This window comes from Globicephala melas, chromosome 20 (assembly GCF_963455315.2).
Source record: "Globicephala melas chromosome 20, mGloMel1.2, whole genome shotgun sequence".
Classification (NCBI taxonomy): Eukaryota; Metazoa; Chordata; class Mammalia; order Artiodactyla; family Delphinidae; genus Globicephala; species Globicephala melas.
In genome coordinates this window covers 44,109,674-44,132,993 of record NC_083333.1, presented here as the reverse complement: position 1 = coordinate 44,132,993, position 23,320 = coordinate 44,109,674, and the positions used below count along the sequence as shown (strand labels likewise).

The following is a 23,320-nucleotide window of genomic DNA, read 5'->3' as shown; positions in this document are numbered from 1 at the left end:
AGGCGGATTCCCAACCACTGCGCCACCAGGGAAGCCCCAGCCTCACTTTAGATTACGTTTTGCCGCCAAATTTGTTTCTTAAAAAAGAAGTCCTGTTTTCACAGCTTTATGAATTTTCCAGCCAGGGACTGTGGAGTTGAGTGATAATAGCCAGCATTTATTGAGAGCTAAAATACTGGATTTTTAGTTAACATTTATTGAGTGCCTAATAGGTGCCAAGCACTTTTTTTTTTTTTTTAACACAAATGGATTTTTTTTTTTTAATTTTTGGCTCCGTTGGGTCTTCGTTGCTGTGCGTGGGCTTTCTCCAGTTGCGGCGGGCGGGGGCTGCTCTTCGTTACGGTGCGCGGGCTTCTCATTGTGGTGGCTTCTCTTGTTGCGGAGTACGGGCTCTAGCCGCACGGCCTTCAGTAGTTGTGGTACACAGGCTCAGTAGTTGTGGCTCGCAGGCTCTACAGCACAGGCTCAGTAGTTGTGGCACATGGGCTTAGTTGCTCCGTGGCACGTGGATCTTCCCGGACCAGGGCTTGAACCTGTGTCCCCTGCATTGGCAGGCGGATTCTTTTATTATTATTATTTTTAAAATTTTATCTTATTTTTAAAATTATTTTTGGCTGTGCTGGGTCTTCGTTGCTGTGCACAGGCTTTCTCTAGTTGCGGCCAGCAGGGGCCACTCTTTATTGTGGTACGCGGGCTTCTCATTACAGTGACTTCTCTTGTTGTGGAGCATGGGCTCTAGACGTGCGGGCTTCAGCAGTTGCAGCACACGGGCTCAGGAGTTGCAGCACGCGGGCCCTAGAGCGCGTGGGCTTCAGTAGTTGTGGTGCAAGGGCCTAGTTGGTCCGCGGCATGTGGAATCCTCCCGGACCAGGGCTCGAACCCGTGTCCCCTGCACTGGCAGGCAGATTTCCAACCACTGTGCCACCAGGGAAGTCCCTGGCAGGTGGATTCTTAACCACTTAACCACTACACCACCAGGCAAGTCCTGTGCCAAGTGCTTTGTATGTCTTATTTATTCCTTTCAACAAACCTATGAAGTAAGTACTATTATTAGTCCATTCTGATAGATGGAAAAAGAGAGGCTTACAGAGGTTCAGTCATTTACATGGGTCACAGTGAGAGCAAGCCAAATCTGTCTCCAGAAAAAACGTTCTGACCACTATGTGATACTGTCACAGCTTGGAACTCTCTCCCACACTTATCACATTGTACCTTGTACTAATTACAGTCCTTTGGTACCTGTTGCTTCCACCCCCTACTCCCTCCTGCTCCCCGTTCTTCGGACTCTAGATCGTGTATTATCTATGAATCCAGCATGGGGCCTGTCACAGCTTAGGTACTTAACATGAAGCAAAATGAATTGATACAATATTTTATACAGATTTCATGTTTTATTGGTATAGCATTTTACCACTCTATAATAAAGATGCCTAAATATCTCTGAAAGGATATGCAAGAAACTGGTAACAGCGGTTGCCTCTTGACTGCAGACAAGATGGGGCAAAGGGCATATATATATATATATATATATACACACATACACACACACAAACACACTTGTACCTTTTAAATGTTGTGCTGTACATCTATTGCCTATTCAAACTATATATTTCATTCATTTTTTAAGGATTCTAGAATTTTTCTTGGGTATTATTTACTTAGTAAGATGGTCAAAAGTCATTGGGTAACCTCACGCAAAGAAAAACACTACTTCATAGCTTCTCCATGGCTACAGACTGCTGAGGCCCATAGGGGGCCCATGGGGTGAGAGGACTCCTCAATGGGTCCCTTACTTATTATTGGACCATTGTTTTCAGGTACAAGGTCCATTAGAGATGGGACAATGAACAGAAAACCACTTACCTCAGATCCAGAAAAAAGAGGTTCAACCTTTGATATGTACCACTCTGCAAATATCCTCTTTGAGCCTATTTCTGCATCCATAGAATGGTGATAATTACTACCTCTCAGGGTTTTTCTGAGGATTAAGTGTGGCATTTTTAGAAGTGTTTTGCAAAGTGGTAAGCACTGTCCAAATAACGGGCACCTCACTTGCCCATGTGCCTTCTGTCCTCTGGGCCTGTGCTCATATTTTCTCTACCTGGAATACGCTTTCCCTTTATTAGGGAAAATCCTAATTATTTAAAGTCTCTAAGCTTCTATTCTTCATCAGTAATACTGATAAAAAAAATAGTAGCTATAAAGAAGAGATAATGTGATGATGAATGTGCACAATACCTGGCCAAAGTAAGTATTCGATAATAATAATAATTATTATTATCTTAAATTTTACTTATTTATTTTTGGCTGCATTGGGTGGCTTCTCTTGTTGCGGAGCATGGGCTCTGGGTGTGTGGGCTCAGTAGTTGTGGCACATGGGCTTAGTTGCTCCGTGGCATGTGGGATCTTCCCGGACCAGGGCTCGAACCTCTGTCCCCTGCACTGGCAGGTGGATTCTTAACCACTGTGCCACCAGGGAAGTCCTGGAAGTCCTGTGTTCAATAATTATTAACTCTTTAAAAAAATTATTTATTTTATTTTCGGTTGCATTGGGTCTTTGTTGCTGTGCACGGTCTTTCTCTAGTTGTGTTGAGTGGGAGCTACTCTTTGTTGCGGTGCTCAGGCTTCTCATTGCGATGGCTCCTCTTGTTGTGGAGCATGGGTTCTAGGCGCACAGGCCTCAGTAGTTGTGGGACACGGGCTCATTAGTTGTGGCGCATGGGCTTAGTTGCTCCGAGGCATGTGGGATCCTCCCGGACCAGGGATCAAATCTGTGTTCCCTGCGTTGGCAGGCGGATTCTTAACCACTGCACCACCAGGGAAGTCCCAATAATTATTAACTCTTATTATTCTTACCTTCAAGCCTGGCTGTAATATTACTTTCTCTGCCAAGCCTTAACACCCCCAGGCATATTATTAATATTATTAGTCATTTTTAATTACTCCATCCTCTGAAGTAATTCATACCTTTATTATAGCACGTACTGCTTTTTAAAAAAATTTATTTATTTATTTATTTTTGGCTGCATTGGGTCTTCATTGCTGGTGTGGGCTTTCTCTAGTTGCGGTGAGCGGGGGCTACTCTTCGTTGCAATGCACGGGCTTCTCATTGCAGAGGCTTCTCTTGTTGAGGTGCACGGGCTCTAGGTGCGCGGGCTTCAGTAGTTGTGGCACGCAGGCTCAGTAGTTGTGGCTCACGGGCTTAGTTGCTCCGCGGCATGTGGGATCTTCCCGGACCAGGGCTCGAACCCATGTCCTCTGCCTTGGCAGGCGGATTCTTAACCACTGTGCCACCGGGGAAGCCCTGCTTTTTATTTTAGTAGTTTGGTTACTCATCTGTCTAGCTACTACATATGACGTCCTCTAGGGCAGTAAGCATGGAGCACCTATCTTGTATCTCCAGGACCTGACATTCAGTGAGTATTGCAGAAATGGTAAAGACAATGGAAGTGTTTGGTAGCCAGGTGCCCTTCCCCTGGCCATGGATCTTTAAGATTTCACCTCCTCTTCCTCAGAAATGCCCATTTTCTTTCCAAAGGGCTGGCCAAGCTTGTACAAAGAATCTTCAACTCAAGGTCTAAAGGGCTGCAGCTGCTTGAAGGACCAGCTCACCAACGCCCAAGGGAACTCCAGAAGGCCTCTAAACTGGGAAAGGAAGGACCAGGGAGAGGCTAGCAGAACTTTGTGAATTGGCATTGCTTAGTCCAGTGCTCACTGACTTTTTCAAGGCAACACCTGGCTGCTTTTCCCTGGCAGCTTGGCCACAGCGCGAGAGTGTGCCTTCTGAAGCCACTCCCATGGCCTCTGGGGATGGATGACACAACCAAGCTGTGTTCCGACAGGAAACTGGATCCAAGCCTCTCTCTCCTCCCCAGCACACTGGACTGCATTGAGCCATCTCTCAGTGCAGCAAAGTTTGGTAGCACCTTGCTCATGGCAACCTGGCAAGCACTCTCCCCCAGGACACAGACCAGCAAGTATCCTGATGTTCAGGTCACTGCTGTGCTTCAACCTTCTAAATAGATACATCGTGAAGATCCTTCTCCTCTTCCCCAAGGTCTTGTGTCCCACTGCTCTCTGGGGCAGTCCTTCCCCTCCAGGGCCTAGCCTTTTGTCTTGGGCTCAGTGCCAGGAATAGATGAAGAGTTCCCACCCAGGTCACAAATTGGGGGCTAAAAGGAAAAATCAGAACTTGGACTGGGTGTTGGAGGCTTCTGATTATAAGTAATAGCTATATTAAAATTTTTAATAATACACGTATTATGTGTTATCTCATTACGTACTCAATACATCTTTATATTACATATAATTAATACTGTACATGTATATTAAAAATACTGTACATGTATACATTACATATATTATCATTATTTGCATACATTTACCTGTATTATCTTACTTTGTTGTCGCAATCACTATGAATTGTTCTCATCCCCATTTTACAGATGGGGAAATCAAGGCTCAAGAGAGATAATTAACTTCATAGTTAGGAAATGGCAGGGCTGAGATTTGCACTCCCCTCTAACTCCCAAGTTTATGGTCTTTGCCACCTTGCTGAACTCTTAAGGCAGTGGTTACTCTGTTTTTTTGGTCATTACCCCTCTCCCAAGAACAGTGCACCTCTGTATGTACTCACAAATATTTTGCGGTAAGCAAAATGGTCCCATCCATGGGCCATAGAGCTTAGATAAAGAATCTCAATGGTAATGGACTAATTGCCAGCTTGCGGGTGGGAGCACATTCTCTCTTTTTTTTTCCTAGTATTTCTTTATTTGGCTGCTCCTAGTTGCGGCACCTGGGATCTTTTAGTTGCAGCATGCGGGACCTAGTTCCCTGACCAGGGATGGAACCTGGGCCCCCTGCATTGGGAGTGCGGAGTCTTAGCCACTGGACCACCAGGGAAGTCCCGCACATTCTCTCTTGACTCTAGAGTTCCATGGGCCCACCAACCACATTCCCAACCCCGCTGATTTGGATTTGAAAGCCCAGCAATTCCAAAGCTGTTTGGAACGCATGATGAAGGGAAATTCTTACCAGCCCCTTGGGAAAAAAATAAGTTCCTGGAGCTTCACAGGAAGGAAAAGGTAACCATCTTCCCTGGGGGCTGCCCCTTGATTACCACCAAAGGGTAGTGACCTGGCAAGGATGCCAGCCTGACATCCCAAAAGGTTACTGCATCCATTTGCATAACAGCATTACCAGTTAATCCATTGCTCCCTTGGTGATACCTCAGCTGCCACTTCAACCTCAGTCTGATTCCTTCTCTTTGGCCCTAAGATTCCTGGGCTCTGCTTCAGGTTCTATTACTGGGTTGCTGTGGACAATCTTGAGAGTTACTTAAGGTGAACAGACTAAGAGGACAAGTAGCAGGTTACAGTAGACCAACAGTTCTCAACCGGGAGTGATTTTGCCCCAGAACTAGGAGACATTTGTCGATCTTACATTTGGCAACTGGTTGTCACAACTGGGGGAGGGGAGGTTGCCACTGGCATCTAGTGGGTAGAGACTAGGGATGTTGCTAAACATTATCAGACAATGATTTATCTGGCCGGGAATGTGCCAAGGGTGAGCGATCCTGTGGAAGAAGACCATGATTGTTGAATGTTAGGTGGTCTCGGATTGAAATCGTTGCCTTGCTGTACGACCTTGAGCATGTCACTGAATCTTGGATGAGTCAGCACAGTGATTAGAACACAGGTTCTGGAGTTTGAATCCCAGCTTTACTAACCAGCCGTATGACCTTCACAGGATTCCTCACCTCTCTGAATCTCCCTCATTTTCCTTACCTACAGAATGACTTATTTCATAGGGAGGTTGAAGTTATTCATTGAAAATGCTTACCACCATGCCTGACATACAAGTGCTCAAACGTTAGCTCATGTTATTACAACCAACACTAGCCTCCTTGCTTTTCCTCTTCTATAGCACATAGCTTCTGTACCCACGTGTTCAATAATTTATGGCATTGTTCAGTATTGTTTCCACTCTTGATTTTTCAGCATTCCCCAAGACTCCTAGGAGGATGCTTAACACCTAAATAACTGCACGACTATCTTTATTTATTTATTTATTTATTTTTGGCTGCATTGGGTCTTCATTGCTGCGCACGGGCTTTCTCTAGTTGTGGCAAGTGGGGGTTACTCTGTTGTAGTGCGTAGGCTCCCCATTGTGGTGGCTTCTCTTGTTGCGGAGCACAGGCTCTAGGTGCGCGGGCTTCAGTAGTTGCAGCATGCGGGCTCAGTAGTTGTTGCTCGCGGGCTCTAGAGCGCAGGCTCAGTAGTTGTGGTGCACGGACTTAGCGGCTCCGTGGCACGTGGAATCTTCCCGGACCAGGGCTTGCACTGGTGTCCCTTGCATTGGCAGGCGGATTCTTAACCACTATGCCAACAGGGAAGTCCCATAACTGTCTTTAAATTGCATTAAATTGAATCCATTCTTATTGACTCACATTTTTTGGTGTTTTAACCCTACTAGCTGCCCTTCAGCTGGAAGGTGTTAACAATTATTAGGAATTTTATTTTGGTTTCACTAGTTCAGACTTTTGCAATAAGTTGAAGTATCGGGTTTTCAAAAAAATGGGTCCCATATTTGAGATAGACCATGCCTACTAGCACCCCTGAGTTCATTCTGTGGATATATCAGCTTAGCTTTCTCTTACCTGGGTTATCAGTCCCACGTCAGGCCAAGTGGGGGGCACCTGCTGGGCACAGACTGAGAGCACAGGATGATACCATGAGGAGCTCTCTAAGCAATTCATTTGTTGGTTCACTACCCCGCAGCCCCCAAACACTGTTTTCATCCCTAGCAAAGCTAAGATTGTAAATTCTCCAAGAACACAGACCATGTCCCTCATCTGCTTTATTCAAGAACATTTAGGCACTCTAAGAAAGGAAATGAAACTTACAGGTGGAGCTAAGTGCAGGCAGATGGAGGCCCACCTCCAACTCTAACGTGCTATACAACTTCTTTGGGACGAAGTTTCCCTATCTGTGCCACCTTAATTGTGTGGCCAAAATGAAAATAGATGGCACAGCACAGCAGGTAAAGGTTTAGGCTGGCCCAAGGCGGGGGGGGGGGGAATCTCCAATTCTGCCACTTTCCAGCTCTGTGATGATGGACAAGTTATTTTGCTTCCCTAAGCCTCAGTTCCCTCATTTGCAGAACAGGTATAATAACTACACTTACAATTCATAGTGTTGCTGAGATAAAAAATGCAAAACACTTGGTAAAGAGCTTGGTGCAAATTAAGCCCCTCAAAAATGTTACATATTATTACAGTAAATTTGAAGGGAAAAAAGCACCAATTATCATTAGACAAATCCGTGTTCCCTCCTGTGGGAGATGTTATTACAGTCATGGCAGTGCTACTTCTCAGCCCTGAGAAGTTCCTAATCACCAGTGGTTCCTGACCCAATCCCATTTCCTTGTCCCACCTTTCTATGAAGGTCCTCCCCAAGGGCAAAGGACAGAGGCGCAGGCATATGAGTTTAGAGAAACATTGTGTTTAATGGTAAAGCTTAGCACACTCTAGCACCGGGCATGGCCTGGAGTCGAAGCAACAGGGGTGGGTAGGTGACCTTCATGGAGCCTCACATGGCAAAGAGGATGAGGAAGGCGACCATCAAACAGAAGAGCCCCATAGCCTCAGACAGGGCAAAGCCCAGAATGGCATAGGAGAAGAGCTGCTGCTTCAGAGACGGGTTCCTGCCGGGGACAGAGACAGGGAAAGGAAGGGGTGAGGGTATGGGTCATGGGTGGTGGAGGACTCAAGTAGGTTAGGTGAATGGATAGTGCTGAAACTGGGAGAGGGCCTAGCTTGCATATATCCTGGGGATTGGACAGGCAAGCAGAGTACCAACACGGTAAGTTTAAGTGAGCCAGACTGGAAACTTATATTTAAATTCTGAGAAAACAGGAGGTAGATGAAATCAACACAAAGCTAGAAGAATCTCTTGCTGAGGCTTCCTCCAAATAAGATGGAATTTATAGTAGAAGACGCTCTAGGCCACCCCACAACTTACCTGGCATAGCCAATGATCAAACTGCCAAACACTGTTCCAATGCCGGCCCCTGAACCAGCCACACCAACTGTGGCAGCCCCAGCACCAATAAACTTGGCCGCTGTGTCAATGTCCCGGGAGACAACACTGGTCTGGAACTCCCGCCTGGCCACCTGGAGTGGGACACTGCTGTAGGAAGGCTAGAAGGAGGGGGAGAGAGAGGGAAGTAGAGAAGGAAAGAGCGGAAGAAGGGAGATAGTGAGGCTCAAGGACAGGTGGCTGACTCCACCCCTCACCCCACCCACCTGAGCTCCGGAAATTGTTGGCAAGCTCTTAGCAAGTACAGAACGCTCAGACTGCAGAGCATGCTTGGAATTAGTCTTAGGGTCCGTTTCCAGACAGGACTAGGGAAATTTCGTGGGGTTCATGATAAACCCAATTTCACTTTTGCAAGTTTCTCACCTACAATGCTCACCTTGAGGTACTTAGAACTATTAAAGCACCACAGACTCTCCACCCACTTTGGCCTAAAGGCAACTGAACAAACTTAAAGGAACTTAGTCTGGGGAAATTCTTAAGGCCCAATCTCCTTTACCTGTTCAGATGGGATCTCTGGCCTACTCAGGAAGGAGGCAGACACAGGCCTGCTCAGACCCCTGGTACAAGAGCGGATCTATAAAATCAGAAAGACACATTTCTCCAAATCAGGCAAGAAATCAAAACAAAACAAAAAATCCCCCTAACTGCTGAGCTTCAGTCAAAAATGACTACAAATATTATAAATAAAACAAGTCCAAGGTATTTCAAGGTCAATTAATGTGTTACTGCTGCTACCAGATATGCCCACACCAGAGACAGCTGTCCTGAGACCCTGGTGTAGTCAGCAGTGGCAACCCTTCCATTTAAAACTGGGTAACAAAGTTCACTTCTATGAGCACAGCCCTTAATCAATATCCCAGAATGGAAAAAAACAAAACCAAAAACCCACACTAACATCAAACCAAGTACAGGAAGGGTTTGTACCCAGACCACCAAAGGAATCAGAAGGGGAAAATCTTATTTTGCTAAAACTGTAGTCACTGTTATACACCCTGAATGGAGTGAGCCAGTAAGCCTGGTGAGGCTCCTGAAACAGTCACCTAAGCAGAGACTCCTGTAACAAGGCTTTCTTGAACTATTTCAAGAAATATAACGTAGCAGTTGTGAAACTTGGTCGAACATTAGAATCACCTGGGGCGTTATAAAAAAAATACAGATGCATGGATTCTACTCCCATAGGGTGCAGCCTGGGCATCAGGAGTTTGAAAAGCTCCCCAGATGATTCCATTGTACAGCCAATGTTGAAAATCACTGTTTCAATGGGCTAACTATGGCCAAGTCAGACTGGGGGTAAAGGTCAGATCCAGACTCTGACCACATTGCAAAGCCAAGATAGCTTGGTTTACAGGCTTAAATAATCAGGGGTTAACTGCATCCATCCTACTGCTTCGCTAAAGGGGCAACATCATCAGAATGCCAAGCTCCTCTCAGTTCATTCATTAAACACTCATGGTTCCCACAGCTGGCGCTACAGAGCACCCGGGAGCCGCAGCTTACCAGAGCAGGAGGAATGAGTAGTGCCCTGGTGGTCTGCATTTTTTCGGTCTGCAGAGGAAAAAAAAAAAAAAAATCCACTGACAACCTGGTTGTTTGCTTACAGTCGCGACCTTCGGTCGTCCCCTTCACCCCGCCCGTCCTCCCTGGACCACGGTCTTCCTCGAACCATGCCCCAGCTGAGGAGGCCATTAGAGGTCAGAGGGACAGCGCAAATACCCTCTCCACCACTTTCAGCGCGACAGGTCTGCAAAGGAAGGTCACGGAGATCGGAAGTAAAGGAAGGAGGCCCGAGCCCCAGCCGGGAAATGATACCCAAAGAGGATGATCTGCCGGGAAGACTGGGGAGGCAGAAACTAGGTAAGTGCCGTTCAGGGTCCTGCCCATTTCACACAGCAGTCCACGGCCCGCCTCAGCCGGGACAGTAAATTGCTCATTACCGTTGGTAACTAACATTAATTGTTAAGGTTACAGACGGCCATTGCCTTTCCCGGCCCTAGGGGCAAATGCCCCACCACACAACCCAGCCACATCCCTGCCGATAGCTGGTTTTCGGCCCCAGGTCACCTGCACTCCCACTGCCCTGCTGCCCCTTCTCGGAACACAGCGCTCGCCCGGCTCAAGGTGACTGACTCACCTCCGGGCTTTAGCTCTAGACTCAGCGCTCAGCTCCCCGGCCCACGTGTCCGGGGGTACCCCCACTCTCATTGGCCGCAATCCCCCCGCGCCCTCATTGGTTAACATCCTCGAGTCCTCCTTTCTTATTGGTCTTCCGCAGCTTCTTCCTCTCTCTCCACAGGAGCTTCGTGGCAGTTCCCGCCTCCGTGCGGGTAAAGGCGGGGTTTTCCTCCGAGATCTGGCTTCCGATTGGCCGATCCCTGAAGGGCTCGATCACAGAGTCGGCTTGACTCAGAGGTTCTATAACCTCCCGCACAAAATGGCGGCCAAGGTGGAAAGCAGCAGAAAAAGGCGTGGGAGAGATGACCGGTCGCCTTACACAGAGAGACACATGACCTTGGACCTTAGCCTTCATTCGAGCGCTCGGGCCCTGGGGCGCGTTGCATGTTGGGATTTGTAGTCGGGTCAGAGGCCCTAAGGGCGGCTGAGATCCCGCGAGACGTTTCTCCCCAGGCTGGGAGAGCCAATGCCTTTGCAGCAACTCCCGCCCTAGTGTTTTGTGGGAGTCTTGCTTCCGCCAAGAGGCGTAAAGGCTACCTGCCTCCATGTAAGTTCTCTAATGGGTGAGCGCAACTTTGTGGGCCTCTGCCAGTGTTGAGCAGTCATGAGCTAGCAACCAGTAGTTTGTTTGCTTGTTTTTTTAAAGTATTTTTGTATTGTTAAAAACAACATTCCAAGGACAAAACGCGTAACACCCTGATAAACAAGCAAAGGATGGGAAACAGGTAGAAGAAATATAAATTGAAGGGAAGAATCTTAAACTAAACTATAAAAAGAAATAGAAGTTTAAACGCAACTTTTCTCACTAAATCAAAAAGCAGAGTTCTTTTTACTAATGTGAGCCAGGCACTTCTGTACTGCTGGTGAGAAGTATGAATTAGAACTTTTCTTGAAAGTGATTTGGTAATGTTTGTTGAAAGGTTTTGAATGGTCCACCCTCTTTGACTCAGAAATTCTCGAGGAATTGAGAGCCTTTAAACTCTCTATCCTCTTTGACCCAGGAATATCACTCATAGAAATCGGTCTTGAAGAAAAAAATCAGAAATGCAAAGATTCCCTTCAAAGGATGTACATTGCAGAATTTGTTGAAATTGGAAACAAGTAAATGGTAAACGTTAAGCAAATTGTGATATTTTCACTTGATGAAATAAGCAGACACTGTAAATTTCCTTCCTTCCTCCCCTTCTTTTTTTTTTTCAGCTTAAGTAATAAAAATTTATTAATTCCTGGGATGGTGGTTGTGGCTTCCCAACCTCAAGAGAGGAACAACCAACACTAGGAAATCATTGAGAAATCACACAGTCCCAACACCCCTGGCCAACATAGGGAGGAAAGTCATTCCCCTGAAAATGGGTCAGTTCTCATTATTCCAAGAAGTGTTGGGAGGACAGATGCTGAGGGGACCATCACATGTTGCTGGGGGCAGGGTGGGCGTGTGCTGGACCCCGAACTGGCTCCTGAAAAACCAGGGGAGAAACAGATCCACTTCTTCTCTGGGGGCCGAGTTCTGGGTCACCAGGCTCATTTCTTACCCTTGATGAGGTTGTCACTTCCCTGGGTGTAGGGAAGTGACCTACACTTCATGTTGTAGGTTCAGCACAAGGCTGTCAGCAGTGAGATAGATACGATTCTGTGATGTGGCGATTGTCTTGGAGATGTTCTGTGCTGCCCAGATCTTGTGCAGTTTTGATGTAGCCTGGGTTCCTGCTCAGTGCTTCTCTGAGGTGAGCACGGTGGGTTCAACAAGACCAAGTCTCAATCCCTGACCCCCACCCTTACTACCCCCCTCTCCCCAGCCATCCTCTGGGCTCTCAGATCCAAGGTTGCATTAAGGTGGCTCGTGCTTAGCCCTACTTTGGTCCCTACCTGTGAACCCTCCCTGTGGGCAGCTGCCAGGAACAGGAGGCAGCATCAGAAATTGAGGCAAGGCCTGTAAAACCATGTTTCTGGTTTTATGTTTTATACTGAGAAAATTTTCATGATGTAAGACAAATTTTGAAGATTTAAATGCAGAGCTGTATGGCATTGTGAAAAAAATGGAAAAAAGATTAAAAAAATAAAACAATAGTTAATTCAGTATGGTATAATAAGGTTGATTTATATTTTTATGAGTATGTATTAGTTTTTTTTTTTTTTTTTTTTGGTTGTGTTGGGTCTTCGTTGCTGGGCAGGCAGGCTTTCTCTAGTTGCAGTGAGTGGGGGCTACTCTTTGTTGCAGTGCACGGGCTTCTCATTGTGGTGGCTTGGCTTCTCGTTGCAGAGCACAGGCTCTAGGTGTGTGAGTGTCAGTAGTTGCAGCACGTGGGCTCAGTAGTTGTGGCTCGCGGGCTCTAGAGCACAGTTGTGGCACACTGTGGCACAGTAGTTGTGGCACACTGGCTTAGTTGCTCAGTGGCATGTGGGGTCTTCCAAACCAGGAACCAAACCTGTGTCCCCTGCATTGGCAGGCGGATTCCTTTTTTTTTTTTTTAATCTGACTTCAGCCAGATGTACTTTTATTTATTTAAAAAAATTTTTTAAAATTAATTACTTTATTTTTGATTGCATTGGGTCTTTATTGCTGCACGCAGGCTTTCTCTAGTTGTGGTGAGCAGGGGCTACTCTTTGTTGTGGTGCACAGGCTTCTCATTGTGGTGGCTTGGCTTGTTGCGGAGCATGGGTTCTAGGCGTGCGGGATTCAGTAGTTGTGGCTCACAGGCTCTAGAGCGCAGGCTCAGTAGTTGTGGTGCATGGGCTTAGTTGCTCTGTGGCATGTAGGATCTTCCCGGACCAGGGCTCGAACCCGTGTCCCCTGCATTGGCAGGCGGTTTCTTAACCACTGCGCCACCAGGGAAGTCCCTGTATAAGATTTATAATAGCAATATATTAACAATTATGCTAATCTGGAAAGTCTGAACTTTGGACTCTTAGAAAAAATATTTTAAGATTGAGATTTAAGGTATCCTGCAAGAATGGTACAATGGAAAGAATGTGGAGTTTTGAAATCACACAGACTTGAGTTCCTATCATGGCTCTATCATATAACTAGGTATGTCTGTCTCCGAGCAGATTACCACATCTCTTTTGGCTTTAGTGTAGTAAGCTACCATTTACCATACGGCAAGCATTGGATTAGGTGGATTCACCTGTTATATGATTTAAGCTTGACAACAGCCTTTTTTTTTTTTTTTTTTTTTTTTTTTTTTGCGGTACGCGGGCCTCTCACTGTTGTGGCTTCTCCCGTTGCGCAGCACGGGCTCCGGACGCGCAGGCTCAGCGGCCATGGCTCACAGACCCAGCCGCTCCGCGGCATGTGGGATCTTCCCGGACGGGGGCACGAACCCGTGTCCCCTGCATCGGCAGGCGGAGTCTCAACCACTGCGCCACCAGGGAAGCCCGACAACAGCCTTTTAAGTGGATTATTATCCCTATTTTACAGATTACCCCCATGTTACAGAAAATCTTTTTTCCAGTTTGGAATATTTGGTAAGAGGTAAAGTCAGTATGTGGACCCAGGTCGGTCTGGGTCCAAAGTGCTTAACTATCAGCTCTTGAGTCTCCCTAAAACTGGGGAAGCTGTAAAACAGGGTTAATACTACTTACCTTATAGAAATATGAGGTAAAATAAATGCCAGGCCTAGGTTGGTGTTTGGTGAATAGTCCCTGGCTGTTACTACTCTAGGACAAGTTATATTTTCGTGTGGAAATCCCTAACTTTGTCTACGTGTTTTAATTTTTTTTTCATATCCAGATTTGTCACATAGCTCTACTCATAGCTTAACTTCAACATTGCCAAGTTTATCCTGTGACCTGCTGGAAATCAGGTATTTCAGTGCCATGTTTAGGACATGAATTTTGGAGTTAAATAAGCAGGATTCAAATCCTGGCAATGCCACTTACTGCTGTGTGATTTGGGGCAAGGCTCTTAACCTCTCTAGTGCTCTGTCATCATCTATAAAAAGGAGATACCCCTTTTTCAACAGAATTGTTATGAGTAAATGAGATAGTACATGTAGAGGTGCTCCTTTAATTATTGAAGTAAAAAGTACTGGTAAACCAGGAGAGGCTGTGGGAAGTAGAAGGAGGTTAGGAAACCTCAAACCCAGACCTGACATCTTGGGGGTTGTACTAGCTGGCTTGGAGGAGGCCCAAAAACTTCTGTGGGAACTCTGAGAGGATTCCTGAGTAGGCAAAAAAGCTTTTTTCTTATGGTTACAAAATGATTTATTAGAGATATATTTTCTTATTGAGGTATAGTTGACTTATAATGTTGTGTTAGTTTCAGGTGTACAGCACAGTGATTTGGAGATATATATATATATATATATATATTTGTTCTTTTTCAATTTGTTCTTTTTCTTGTTCTTTCTCCTATAGATTATTACAAAATATTGGGTATAGTTCCCTGTGCTATACAGTAGGTCCTTGTTGGTTATCTATTTTGGTGTGTATATGTTAATCCCAAACTCCTAGTTTATCCCTCCTCCCTACTTTACCCTTTGGTAACCATAAGTTTGTTTTCTATCTGTGAGTCTCTTTATGCTTTGTAAATAAGTTCACTTGTATGGCAAAAAAGCTTTTGATGAAGGTGGCAAAGGGCAAACTTGTGGATAACAATACCAGCAGGTCCCTCTTTCCAAAGGCATTTCTGACTCCTCAAATCTACCTCTTCCACCCAGAGTCTTATCTCAGATCGTCTCGCTTTTCCTCTTCCTTTTCACTCTTCCTTTAGGAATTCAGTTTCACTCTTCCTTTAGGAATTCAGTTCAACAAACATTTTTGATCACTTGACAGCTCCAAGCAGTGCACTTGGTTCTGGGGGAACACAGATGAATAGAACCAGTTTCCACACTAAGGAAACTCAGTTAACAAGAAAATAAATAGGCAAATAAATACTAAGAACTAGTATCTTAAGGAGCACTACAAGAAAACTTCCTGCAAAGTACAGAGAAGGGAGGTGGAGAGAACCAAGGAAGAACTTTTTGGAAAAAAAAATTTTGGGCTGAGATTTGAGGATAAACATATGTTAGCTAGATATATCAAGGGAGAGAGTGAGAATGGATGAAGATATTCCAGGCAGAGTGAATGAGATGTAGAAACCCAGGAGAGTTGGTGTGGCCAATTTTAGACCAATCAGTCATGGCCATGGGACAGCAGAAATATGACTGCTATACTCCATTTCTGGCAATATGGCCAGACTAAGTATTCTGAAAATCCTCCTGCCACAACACCTAAAAATGCTACATAAATATAGCACACATATTTTAAAACGCATAGCCTTGTTTCTGACAGCTAAAATAAAATATATTCTATATTATATCCAAATTACCAATTTCCCACAGTCTGAAAATAATATCTCCTCTGCCAAATGACCCAGGTGGTGATGATATATTCTGTAACAACAATAGTAACAAATATAAAGGGAGGTTTTTTTTGGGGTGGGGGGAGCTTTTGGCATAGATGATTCATGGTGATAAATCCTAGCTTTTAAATGCATAGCTGAGCTCACAAGAAAGTAACGAGAGTCCCTAAGGACCCAAAAGAAAGCGAGAACATAAAATTAGAGCAGTAAACATGTAATATTAAACTGAAGCTGCCATGACTGGGAATATAGTGGGATAGGGAAAGGGGTATCAGTCGCAGCAATTAAGTGGCTTGGCTCTTAATCGCCCATGGGGACAGAAGGATTTGGGGTCTGTATAAAATAAGGAGTTAAAATTGAAATTTGCAGATAAACCTAAGATCCTCAAAAGGCTACACCCTTTGAAGGGTGGACTTCAAATGTGGACTACCATCCACAGGGAGGTAACAATGAAGCTTGTGTGCCTATTCCTGGCTCTCAGTGGGAAAAGAAAAACAAACAAACAAACAAAAACTTTCCTGAGAATTTATAGTGACAGGACTATATGTTGGGTTTTGGATTCAAATCTATACCCTGGGTCCAGGAATGTCCAGGCTAAGGAACTGATATTGAAAGCTGTTCTAGACAGGGGATGTCCCTGGGATGAAACAATGTCAAACTCCTCTGGACCCATGCAGGATTCTCACAATAACTGAAACATAATCTCCATAAAGAAACAGTCCACAATGAGCATCAGCAAACATAACAAACAGCAAGAATTTCAGATAACACAATATTCAGATTGCAACTCAACTATAAAAGAGGCAGTAAAGTATAGTGATTAAGAATGTGGACTTTAAACCCAGACTGCCAGGCATTCTAGTCAAGGCATTCTACTTACTATCCAGGTGATCTTGGGCAAGTTGACTAAGTTCTCTGTGCCTCCACTTCCTTATACAGGGTTGTTATGAGGATTAAATGAATTAATATTTATAAAGTGCCTAGAACAGTGCTTGGCACATAGTGTCACAGATGCATTTGTTATTATTTAAAACTAAGTATGTTTACAATGATTAGGGACATGAGAAAAAATCAAGATGGTATAAAAAAGAACTTGCAGATTTGAAAAAGAAATAAATGGGGGGCGAGAGGGATAAATTAGGAGTTTGGGATTAACATATACACGCTACAATATATATAAAATAGGTAACCAACAAAGACCTACTACTGTATAGCATAGGGAACTATACTCAATATTTTATAATAACCTATAAGGGAAAAGAATATATATATATACATATATATATATATATATGACTGAATCACTGTGCTGTACACCCGAAACTAACACAACACTGTAAATCAACTATACTTCAGTAAAAAGCAAAAATAAGTAAATAAATAAATGAATAAATAAATAATAAAAAAGAAATGAACAAAGAAAAACAAATGAATGAAGCAAAAAATGAAAAATATAGTACTTGAAGTTAAGAAAAAAACTTAATGGATAGGTTAAACAAAAGATTAATGAGAGCTGAAGGAAAAGTCAGCAAACTGGAAACAGGTCTGAGAAAATTATTCCTATTGAAGCACAAAGAAATAAAAGATCAAAAATATGAAAAGGAGGTTAAAGGCCGTGGAGGGCAAAATGAGAGCTAACATCCACCTAATTAGAATATTAGAAGGAGAGAACAGAGAGAATGGGAAATAATAAATATTGAAATATAATGGTTGAGACGTTTACAGACTGATAAAAAACATGAATCCTATAGTTTAGAAATCTCAACAAATCCCAAGTAGGATAGCTATAAAAAAAGAAAAATCCCATTTCCCATTTTAGTCAAACTACAGACCACTCTACAAAGAGAAGATATTAAAAGTTACCACAAAGAAAAACAATTTGTCTACAATAGAAAGTTTCACTGAGAAGGTAATATTTGAAAAAGTCTTGAAAGAGGGGCAATAAAGTATGAGGATATCTGGGGGAAACATATTCCAGGCAGAAAGAACAGCAAGTGCTGTGGCAGAAGAATGATTAACACATTCTAGGAATAGGAATAGACCAGTTTGAATAGAGAGGAGGGAGCAAGGAGTATCACTGGAGATGTAATCAGAGAGATACTGGTGGTGGGAGAGGAGGGCTTGTAAATGTTAGCTTTATAAGAATTTTGACTTTTACTCTGAATGAAATGGTGACTCATTAGTGGGTTTTGAGTAGAGGAGTGACATAGTCTGACTTCCGTTTTAAAAGGGTAATTCTGAGAAAATAGTACTGACCAGGATAGGCAGGGACCCCAGTTGGAGGTTATTGTAATAATCTAGATGAGAGATGATGTGGCTTGGACCAGTGGAAGTGGTAAGAAATGATAGGATTCTGGTTTTATTTTAAAAGTAGAGACAACAATTGCTATTAATGGATGATGAGAATGAGAGAATGAGAGCAATTAAGAATGACTCCAAGGTTTCTACCTTGAAGAGCTGGAATAATGGAGTTGGCATTAACTGAGATAAGGTTTGACTATGTTTAGAGCAGGGTATTTTTGGGAAAGTGGGATTAGGATTTCAATTTTACCGTATTAAGTTTGAGGTGACTGTTACACATTCAAGTGAGGACAAAATGTAGGCATTTGAATATATGAGTCTGGGGTCCAGGAGAAGTCTGGGCTTGAAATATGTATTTGGAAGTCATCAGTAAGTAGTTAGCATTTATCACACCTAGACACGTCAGAGCCAAACTGTCAAAAGACAAAGGCAAAGAGAGAAACTTCAAAGCAGCAAGAGAAAAATGACTGATCATGGACAGAGGAATCCTCAATAAGATTAACAGCTGATTTCTTACCATAAAGTATGGAGGCCAGAAGGTAGTGGGATGACATATTCAAAGTGCTGAAAGATCCAGTGGTTAGGATTCTGTGCTTTCACTGCCAAGGTGTAGATTCAGTCCCTGGTCGGGGAACTAAGACCTCACAAGCTGCGTGGCATAGCCAAAACAAACAAACAAACAAACCTGTTAGCCAGGAATTCTATATATAGCAAAAATATCCTTCAGAAACCATAGAAGGGGGGCTTCCTTGGTGACGCAGTCGTTGAGAGTCTGCCTGCCGATGCAGGGGACACAGGTTCGTGCCCCGGTCTGGGAGGATCCCACGTGGTGCAGAACGGCTGGGCCCGTGAGCCATGGCTGCTGAGCCTGCACGTTCGGAGCCTGTGCTCCACAGTGGGAGAGGCCACAACAGTGAGAGGCCCGTGTACCACACACACACACACAAAAAAAAATAGAAAAAATTAAGACATTCCTAGATAAACAAAGACTGAGAAAATTCACTACTAGCAGAATTGCCTACAAGAAATACTAAAGGGAGTCCTTCAGGTTGAAATGATAGGAAACTAGACAGTAATTCAAATCCACATGAAGAAATAAAGAGCATTAGCAAAAGTAAATACACAAGTAAATGTAAAAGTATTTTTTAAATTAATTAATTAATTATATTTATTTATTTATGGCTGCGTTGGATCTTTGTTGCTGTGCGTGGGCTTTCTCTAGGTGCGGTGAGCGAGGGCTACTCTTTGTTGTGGTGTGCGGGCTTCTCATTGGGGTCGCTTCTCTTGTTGCAGAGCATGGGCTCTAGGCACGTGGGCTTCAGTGTTGTGGCACGTGGGCTCAGTAGTTGTGGCTTGCAGGCTCCGTAGTTGTGGCACACGGGCTCAGTAATTGTGGCTTGTGGGCTCTAGAGCGCAGGCTCAGTAGTTGTGGCGCATGGGCTTAGTTGCTCCATGGCATGTGGGATCTTCCCTGACTGGGGCACGAACCCACGTCCCCTGCATCGGCAGGCGGACTCTCAACCACTGCGCCACCAGGGAAGCCCTGTTATGTACATTTTACCACAATTTTTAAAATATGTGTAAAAATTAAACAAAAATTGTGTATCAGAACACACACACACTACAATATGGAGGAAAATATATCCAAGTGATATGTAAATACTATTAAAATTTTTTTAAAATTGAAATATAGTTGATTTACAATGTTCTGTTAGTTTCAGGTGATGTAAATACGTTTGTTTTCTTTTTTCTTTTGGCTGCGAGGCATGCGGGATCTTAGTTCCCCTGCAGTGGAAGCGCCCGAGTCTTAACCACTGGACCGCCAGGGAAGTCCCCAAGGTGACGTAAATACATTTTAATGGCATTTCACAACTCCTAAATAGAGAACCTAATAAGTCTGAAAAATACATTTGTTAACAATGGTTGCCCCTGGGTTTTTAGTTTATAAGTAACAATGCCTCAATTAATCTTTTTCTTTTTTGAATTTTTAATTGTATATAATGAATATATATTATATTTACTTTGAAAAATCAAATATATAAATTAACAATAAAAACATACCTTTCGGTTAAAGTTGAAAAAAGAATGAGTGTAGATAGAGAAGTCCAATCTTAAGAGGTCAGGGAAATGAGGGGAACTAGCAAAGGAGTCTGAGAAGGAATGGCTCAGGAAGTAGGAGGATAATTAGGCAAAGTGGTGTCTTGAAAGTAAAATGAAGAAAATGTTTCAAGGAGAAGTGATCAACTGTCTCAACTGCTGCCGATAGGCGAATCAGTGAGAACTAGGCTTTACTTCTGGGTGGAGCAACCTGGAGGTCATTGGTCAACTTAACAAGGAAAGTTTTGTAGATTGGTGGGAGTGAAAGATGATTAGAGTGGGTTTGAGAACAGAGTTATTTGTCATAATTTTAAATGACTGTTTAACTAAAACTTACTTTGAGGGACTTCCTTGGTGGCCCACTGGTGAAGGCTCTGTGCTTCCACTGCAGGGGGTGCAGGTTTGATCCCTGGTTGGGGAACTAAGATCCTGCATGCCGTGAGGCATGGCCTAAAACAAACAAACAAACAAACAAACAAACGTTACTTTGAAAATTGGTCATTAAAGGAAAATAAACAAGCATTTGTCTTGCCTTTCCAGTAGGAACTGTATTTTGGGATAATCAAATAGATTCAGTTGATAAAGAAAAACTTTCCTGGGCTTCCCTGGTGGCACAGCGGTTGAGAATCTGCCTGCCAATGCAGGGGACACGGGTTCGAGCCCTGTTCCTCCGGGAAGATCCCACATGCTGCGGAGCACCTAAGCCCGTGCGTCACAACTACTGAGCCCATGCACCACAACTACTGAAGCCCGCGTGCCTAGAGCCTGTGCTCCTTAACAAGAGATGCCACCGCATTGAGAAGCCGGCGCAACACTTCTCAACAACACAGAGTAGCTCCCACTTGCCGCAACTAGAGAAAGCCCACGGGCAGCAACGAAGACCCAACACAGCCAAAAATAAATAAATAAAATAAATAAATAAATAAATAAAATAAATAAAATAAAGTGTATGCATCTAATAACATGCATATAAAGTGAACATTGACATAATTATAAGGGGAAATTCAGAAATTCAGCATCATGTTGGGAGATAATGCATCTCTGTCAGTAATTGACAGATCTACAGACCAATAATGAACCAGGATATAGAAGATTTGAATGACACAATTAACTCCCTTCATTAAGTGAACTTATATAGAACTCTGCACTCAGCAGTTAAAGAGTACACATTCTTTTCAAGCACACATGGAACACTTATTGGCCACTTACTAAATAACAAAACAAGCTTCAATAAATACCAAAGAATCAATGTCACACAGACCACATTCTCCGACCACAATGTAATTAAATGAGAAATCAAAACATTACAAAACATGCATTTAGACATAAAGAAACCTTTCAAACGTGACTGCTGGAGTCCATATCAAGAATTGAAGGGCAGTAACTAGAGAAGAGGGAGTGAAGACCCCCATTAGCCAGGCAAATACCTTGAAAAGTCCCCACTACATTCTAAACCCCATCCCCCCACCACCTTTCTCCCAGTACAGCCTAAGATGAGCCCTCTAAGCACTGCCCAACCACTTCAAGAATGACCACTACTCACCTTCTTCCCAAAGCTAAAATCATCTGTGTCCAGCTAGTAGCCAGAGGCACCATAGTGAGGCAGCTATTCCCCAAGTGTATTACCTCCCTCTGATGTCTATCTAATCTTCTAGTTCAGGTTCAATCTTACCTTGGTGTGGCTCCACATCATCCTGTTATTTATGGACTAAACAATAGATAGAGCCCCACCTTCTGCACACTTGGGCTTCCTTCCATGCAGCAGAGGTCTCAGATGGTGCAAGGATCAGGACAGATTCATGGACACTTGGTTCATTTATGCAGGTGCAGTGCCAAGATCTTTTGGAGCACTAGGTGGATTGCATTGCATTTTGTCCATAACTTAGACCTTCAGTTTAAGGATCTCAGTCATTATCTTTGCACAAAATTCTTCCACTTTCTAGCCCAATGCCTCCCTCTCTCTTATGATTTAAAAAAAAAAAAGTCAAATGGTACAATTTATTTTTTAAATCAGTTTTGCATCTCCCAGCATTTTGCTGACCAAGACACATTCATATAAATTTACTGAATTTTTTCTAACACAAAGTATTCCTAAACATACATGCTCACATTAGCATCAATTATAAGGTACATTTCCCTACATATTACTGACCATACAAAATCCCAATTTTAATTCTGATTAGTAGTACCTACCAGTAACCACTACTCATATGCAATAGTGGGAAAGGAAAAAAAAAAGGAGAATCACATTAGTTATTCTTAAGAAAAGGGTTTAGTGGGAGGCCTCCATGAAAGCACCATACTTGGCCACTGGTCCAGGGGCTGTGCTGTATCTTGCTGCTGGACAAGTCTGTATAGGTAAATGATGCAACAGCAAATCACATTGGCATCATTGTATAACTCACTTCTTGAGCAGTGGAGTGACTTCCTTGGTCCCTATGATCTACCTGCTTGGAGGACTTCCTTTATATTGATATAACCAGCATCCTTCAGGACTGCTTCAAAGAGGACCAGTGGGTAGGGTCTCCTCTAGGGAAACATCTACTTCCTATTATTGCTGGTATCATTTTTATGAGGTTTGGGATCGAGTCTTCCTGTAACATTGGTTTAAGAAAATCTCAGGCCTCTATTTGCCAGCATTACTTTTTTTTTTCTGGTACTACAATTCCCATAAAATTTTGGTGACCTGAGCATTTCCTTTGGGAGTTCTCTGCTAAAAAGTCCAAACTAAGAATCTTGTCTGTCTTTGATAATATCCAGGCTTGGTGAAGATTCAGAGCTGGGTCTGCCTAGGGGGTTCTGCTCAGCTATACCAATTCTCCAATTCATGCTTTAGCTTCAGGGTATGGATGGTGAATAATGAGGGTGGAGGTGTCTGACTTGCTCCTCTAATCTGCCCTCGAAGGTCAGTCATCCCTGCAACCTCGCGTTCCACAGCCATGGGGAAGGTCTTTTAAGATGGGAGGCAATTTCACATTTGTCCAGCAGAGGGGGCTCAATGAAAGATGGTTTGGAGAGATCTGAGGTTTGGTGGTGGTTTTTTTTTTTTTTCCCAACAAAGCTGTTTTCTCTTACACCCTACATTCGATCCCAGGAAACTATGCTGGTTCTGCTTTCAAAATTCGTCCAGGATCTGACCACTTAATCACACCTCCAATGGTACCGCTGTAGCCTGAACCGCCTTCATTCTCTCATCTGGGTTACTGCAGAGACCTCCGAACACTTGCCCAGCTTTTACTTGCTTCCTTATCATCTATCCTCATCCGACCCAGCAGCCAGAGAGATCCTTTAAGATATAAGTATACTGTGT

At 43.7% G+C, this 23,320-nt stretch overlaps 1 protein-coding gene, 1 long non-coding RNA gene and 1 other non-coding gene across 4 annotated transcripts in view; 1 reads left to right on the top strand and 2 right to left on the bottom strand.

Annotated features, from left to right (window-relative positions):
- Positions 1–7,486: 7,486 nt before the first annotated feature.
- On the bottom strand, positions 7,487–10,337 carry ATP5MC1 (ATP synthase membrane subunit c locus 1). 2 transcript variants are annotated; one of them, XM_030839837.3, is made up of 5 exons: positions 10,231–10,337; positions 9,597–9,644; positions 8,596–8,673; positions 8,022–8,200; positions 7,487–7,704 (listed from the first exon to the last, which is right to left on the bottom strand). In XM_030839837.3, the coding sequence occupies exons 2-5, from the start codon at positions 9,633–9,635 to the stop codon at positions 7,590–7,592; spliced, it is 411 nt and encodes a 136-aa protein (XP_030695697.1). In that variant the 5' UTR covers positions 9,636–9,644; positions 10,231–10,337; the 3' UTR covers positions 7,487–7,589. The 2 variants fall into 2 exon arrangements, with proteins under 2 accessions (XP_030695697.1, XP_030695696.1); XM_030839836.2 differs by having other exon boundaries at positions 10,161–10,269.
- LOC132594105 (uncharacterized) overlaps positions 9,692–23,320 on the top strand; it is a 38,906-nt gene continuing 25,277 nt past the window's right edge. The window contains exons 1-2 of the long non-coding RNA XR_009560242.1: positions 9,692–9,953; positions 10,393–10,818. This is a non-coding gene — a long non-coding RNA (uncharacterized lncRNA). The remainder of the gene's footprint in view (positions 9,954–10,392; positions 10,819–23,320) is intronic.
- Positions 12,081–12,366, bottom strand: LOC115843832 (small nucleolar RNA U89). The gene has a single exon (XR_004035891.1). It is a non-coding gene; the product is annotated as a small nucleolar RNA U89 (small nucleolar RNA).

Bases quoted from the DNA above. Each gene is read 5' to 3' on its own strand.
- ATP5MC1 (XM_030839837.3), bottom strand. From the start codon at position 9,635: ATGCAGACCACCAGGGCACTACTCATTCCTCCTGCTCTG. The intron at 8,201-8,595 runs GTAAAGGAGATT...CCCTCCTTCTAG, and splicing joins CAGAGATCCCATCTGAACAG to CCTTCCTACAGCAGTGTCCC. The intron at 7,705-8,021 runs GTAAGTTGTGGG...TGTCCCCGGCAG, and splicing joins TTGATCATTGGCTATGCCAG to GAACCCGTCTCTGAAGCAGC.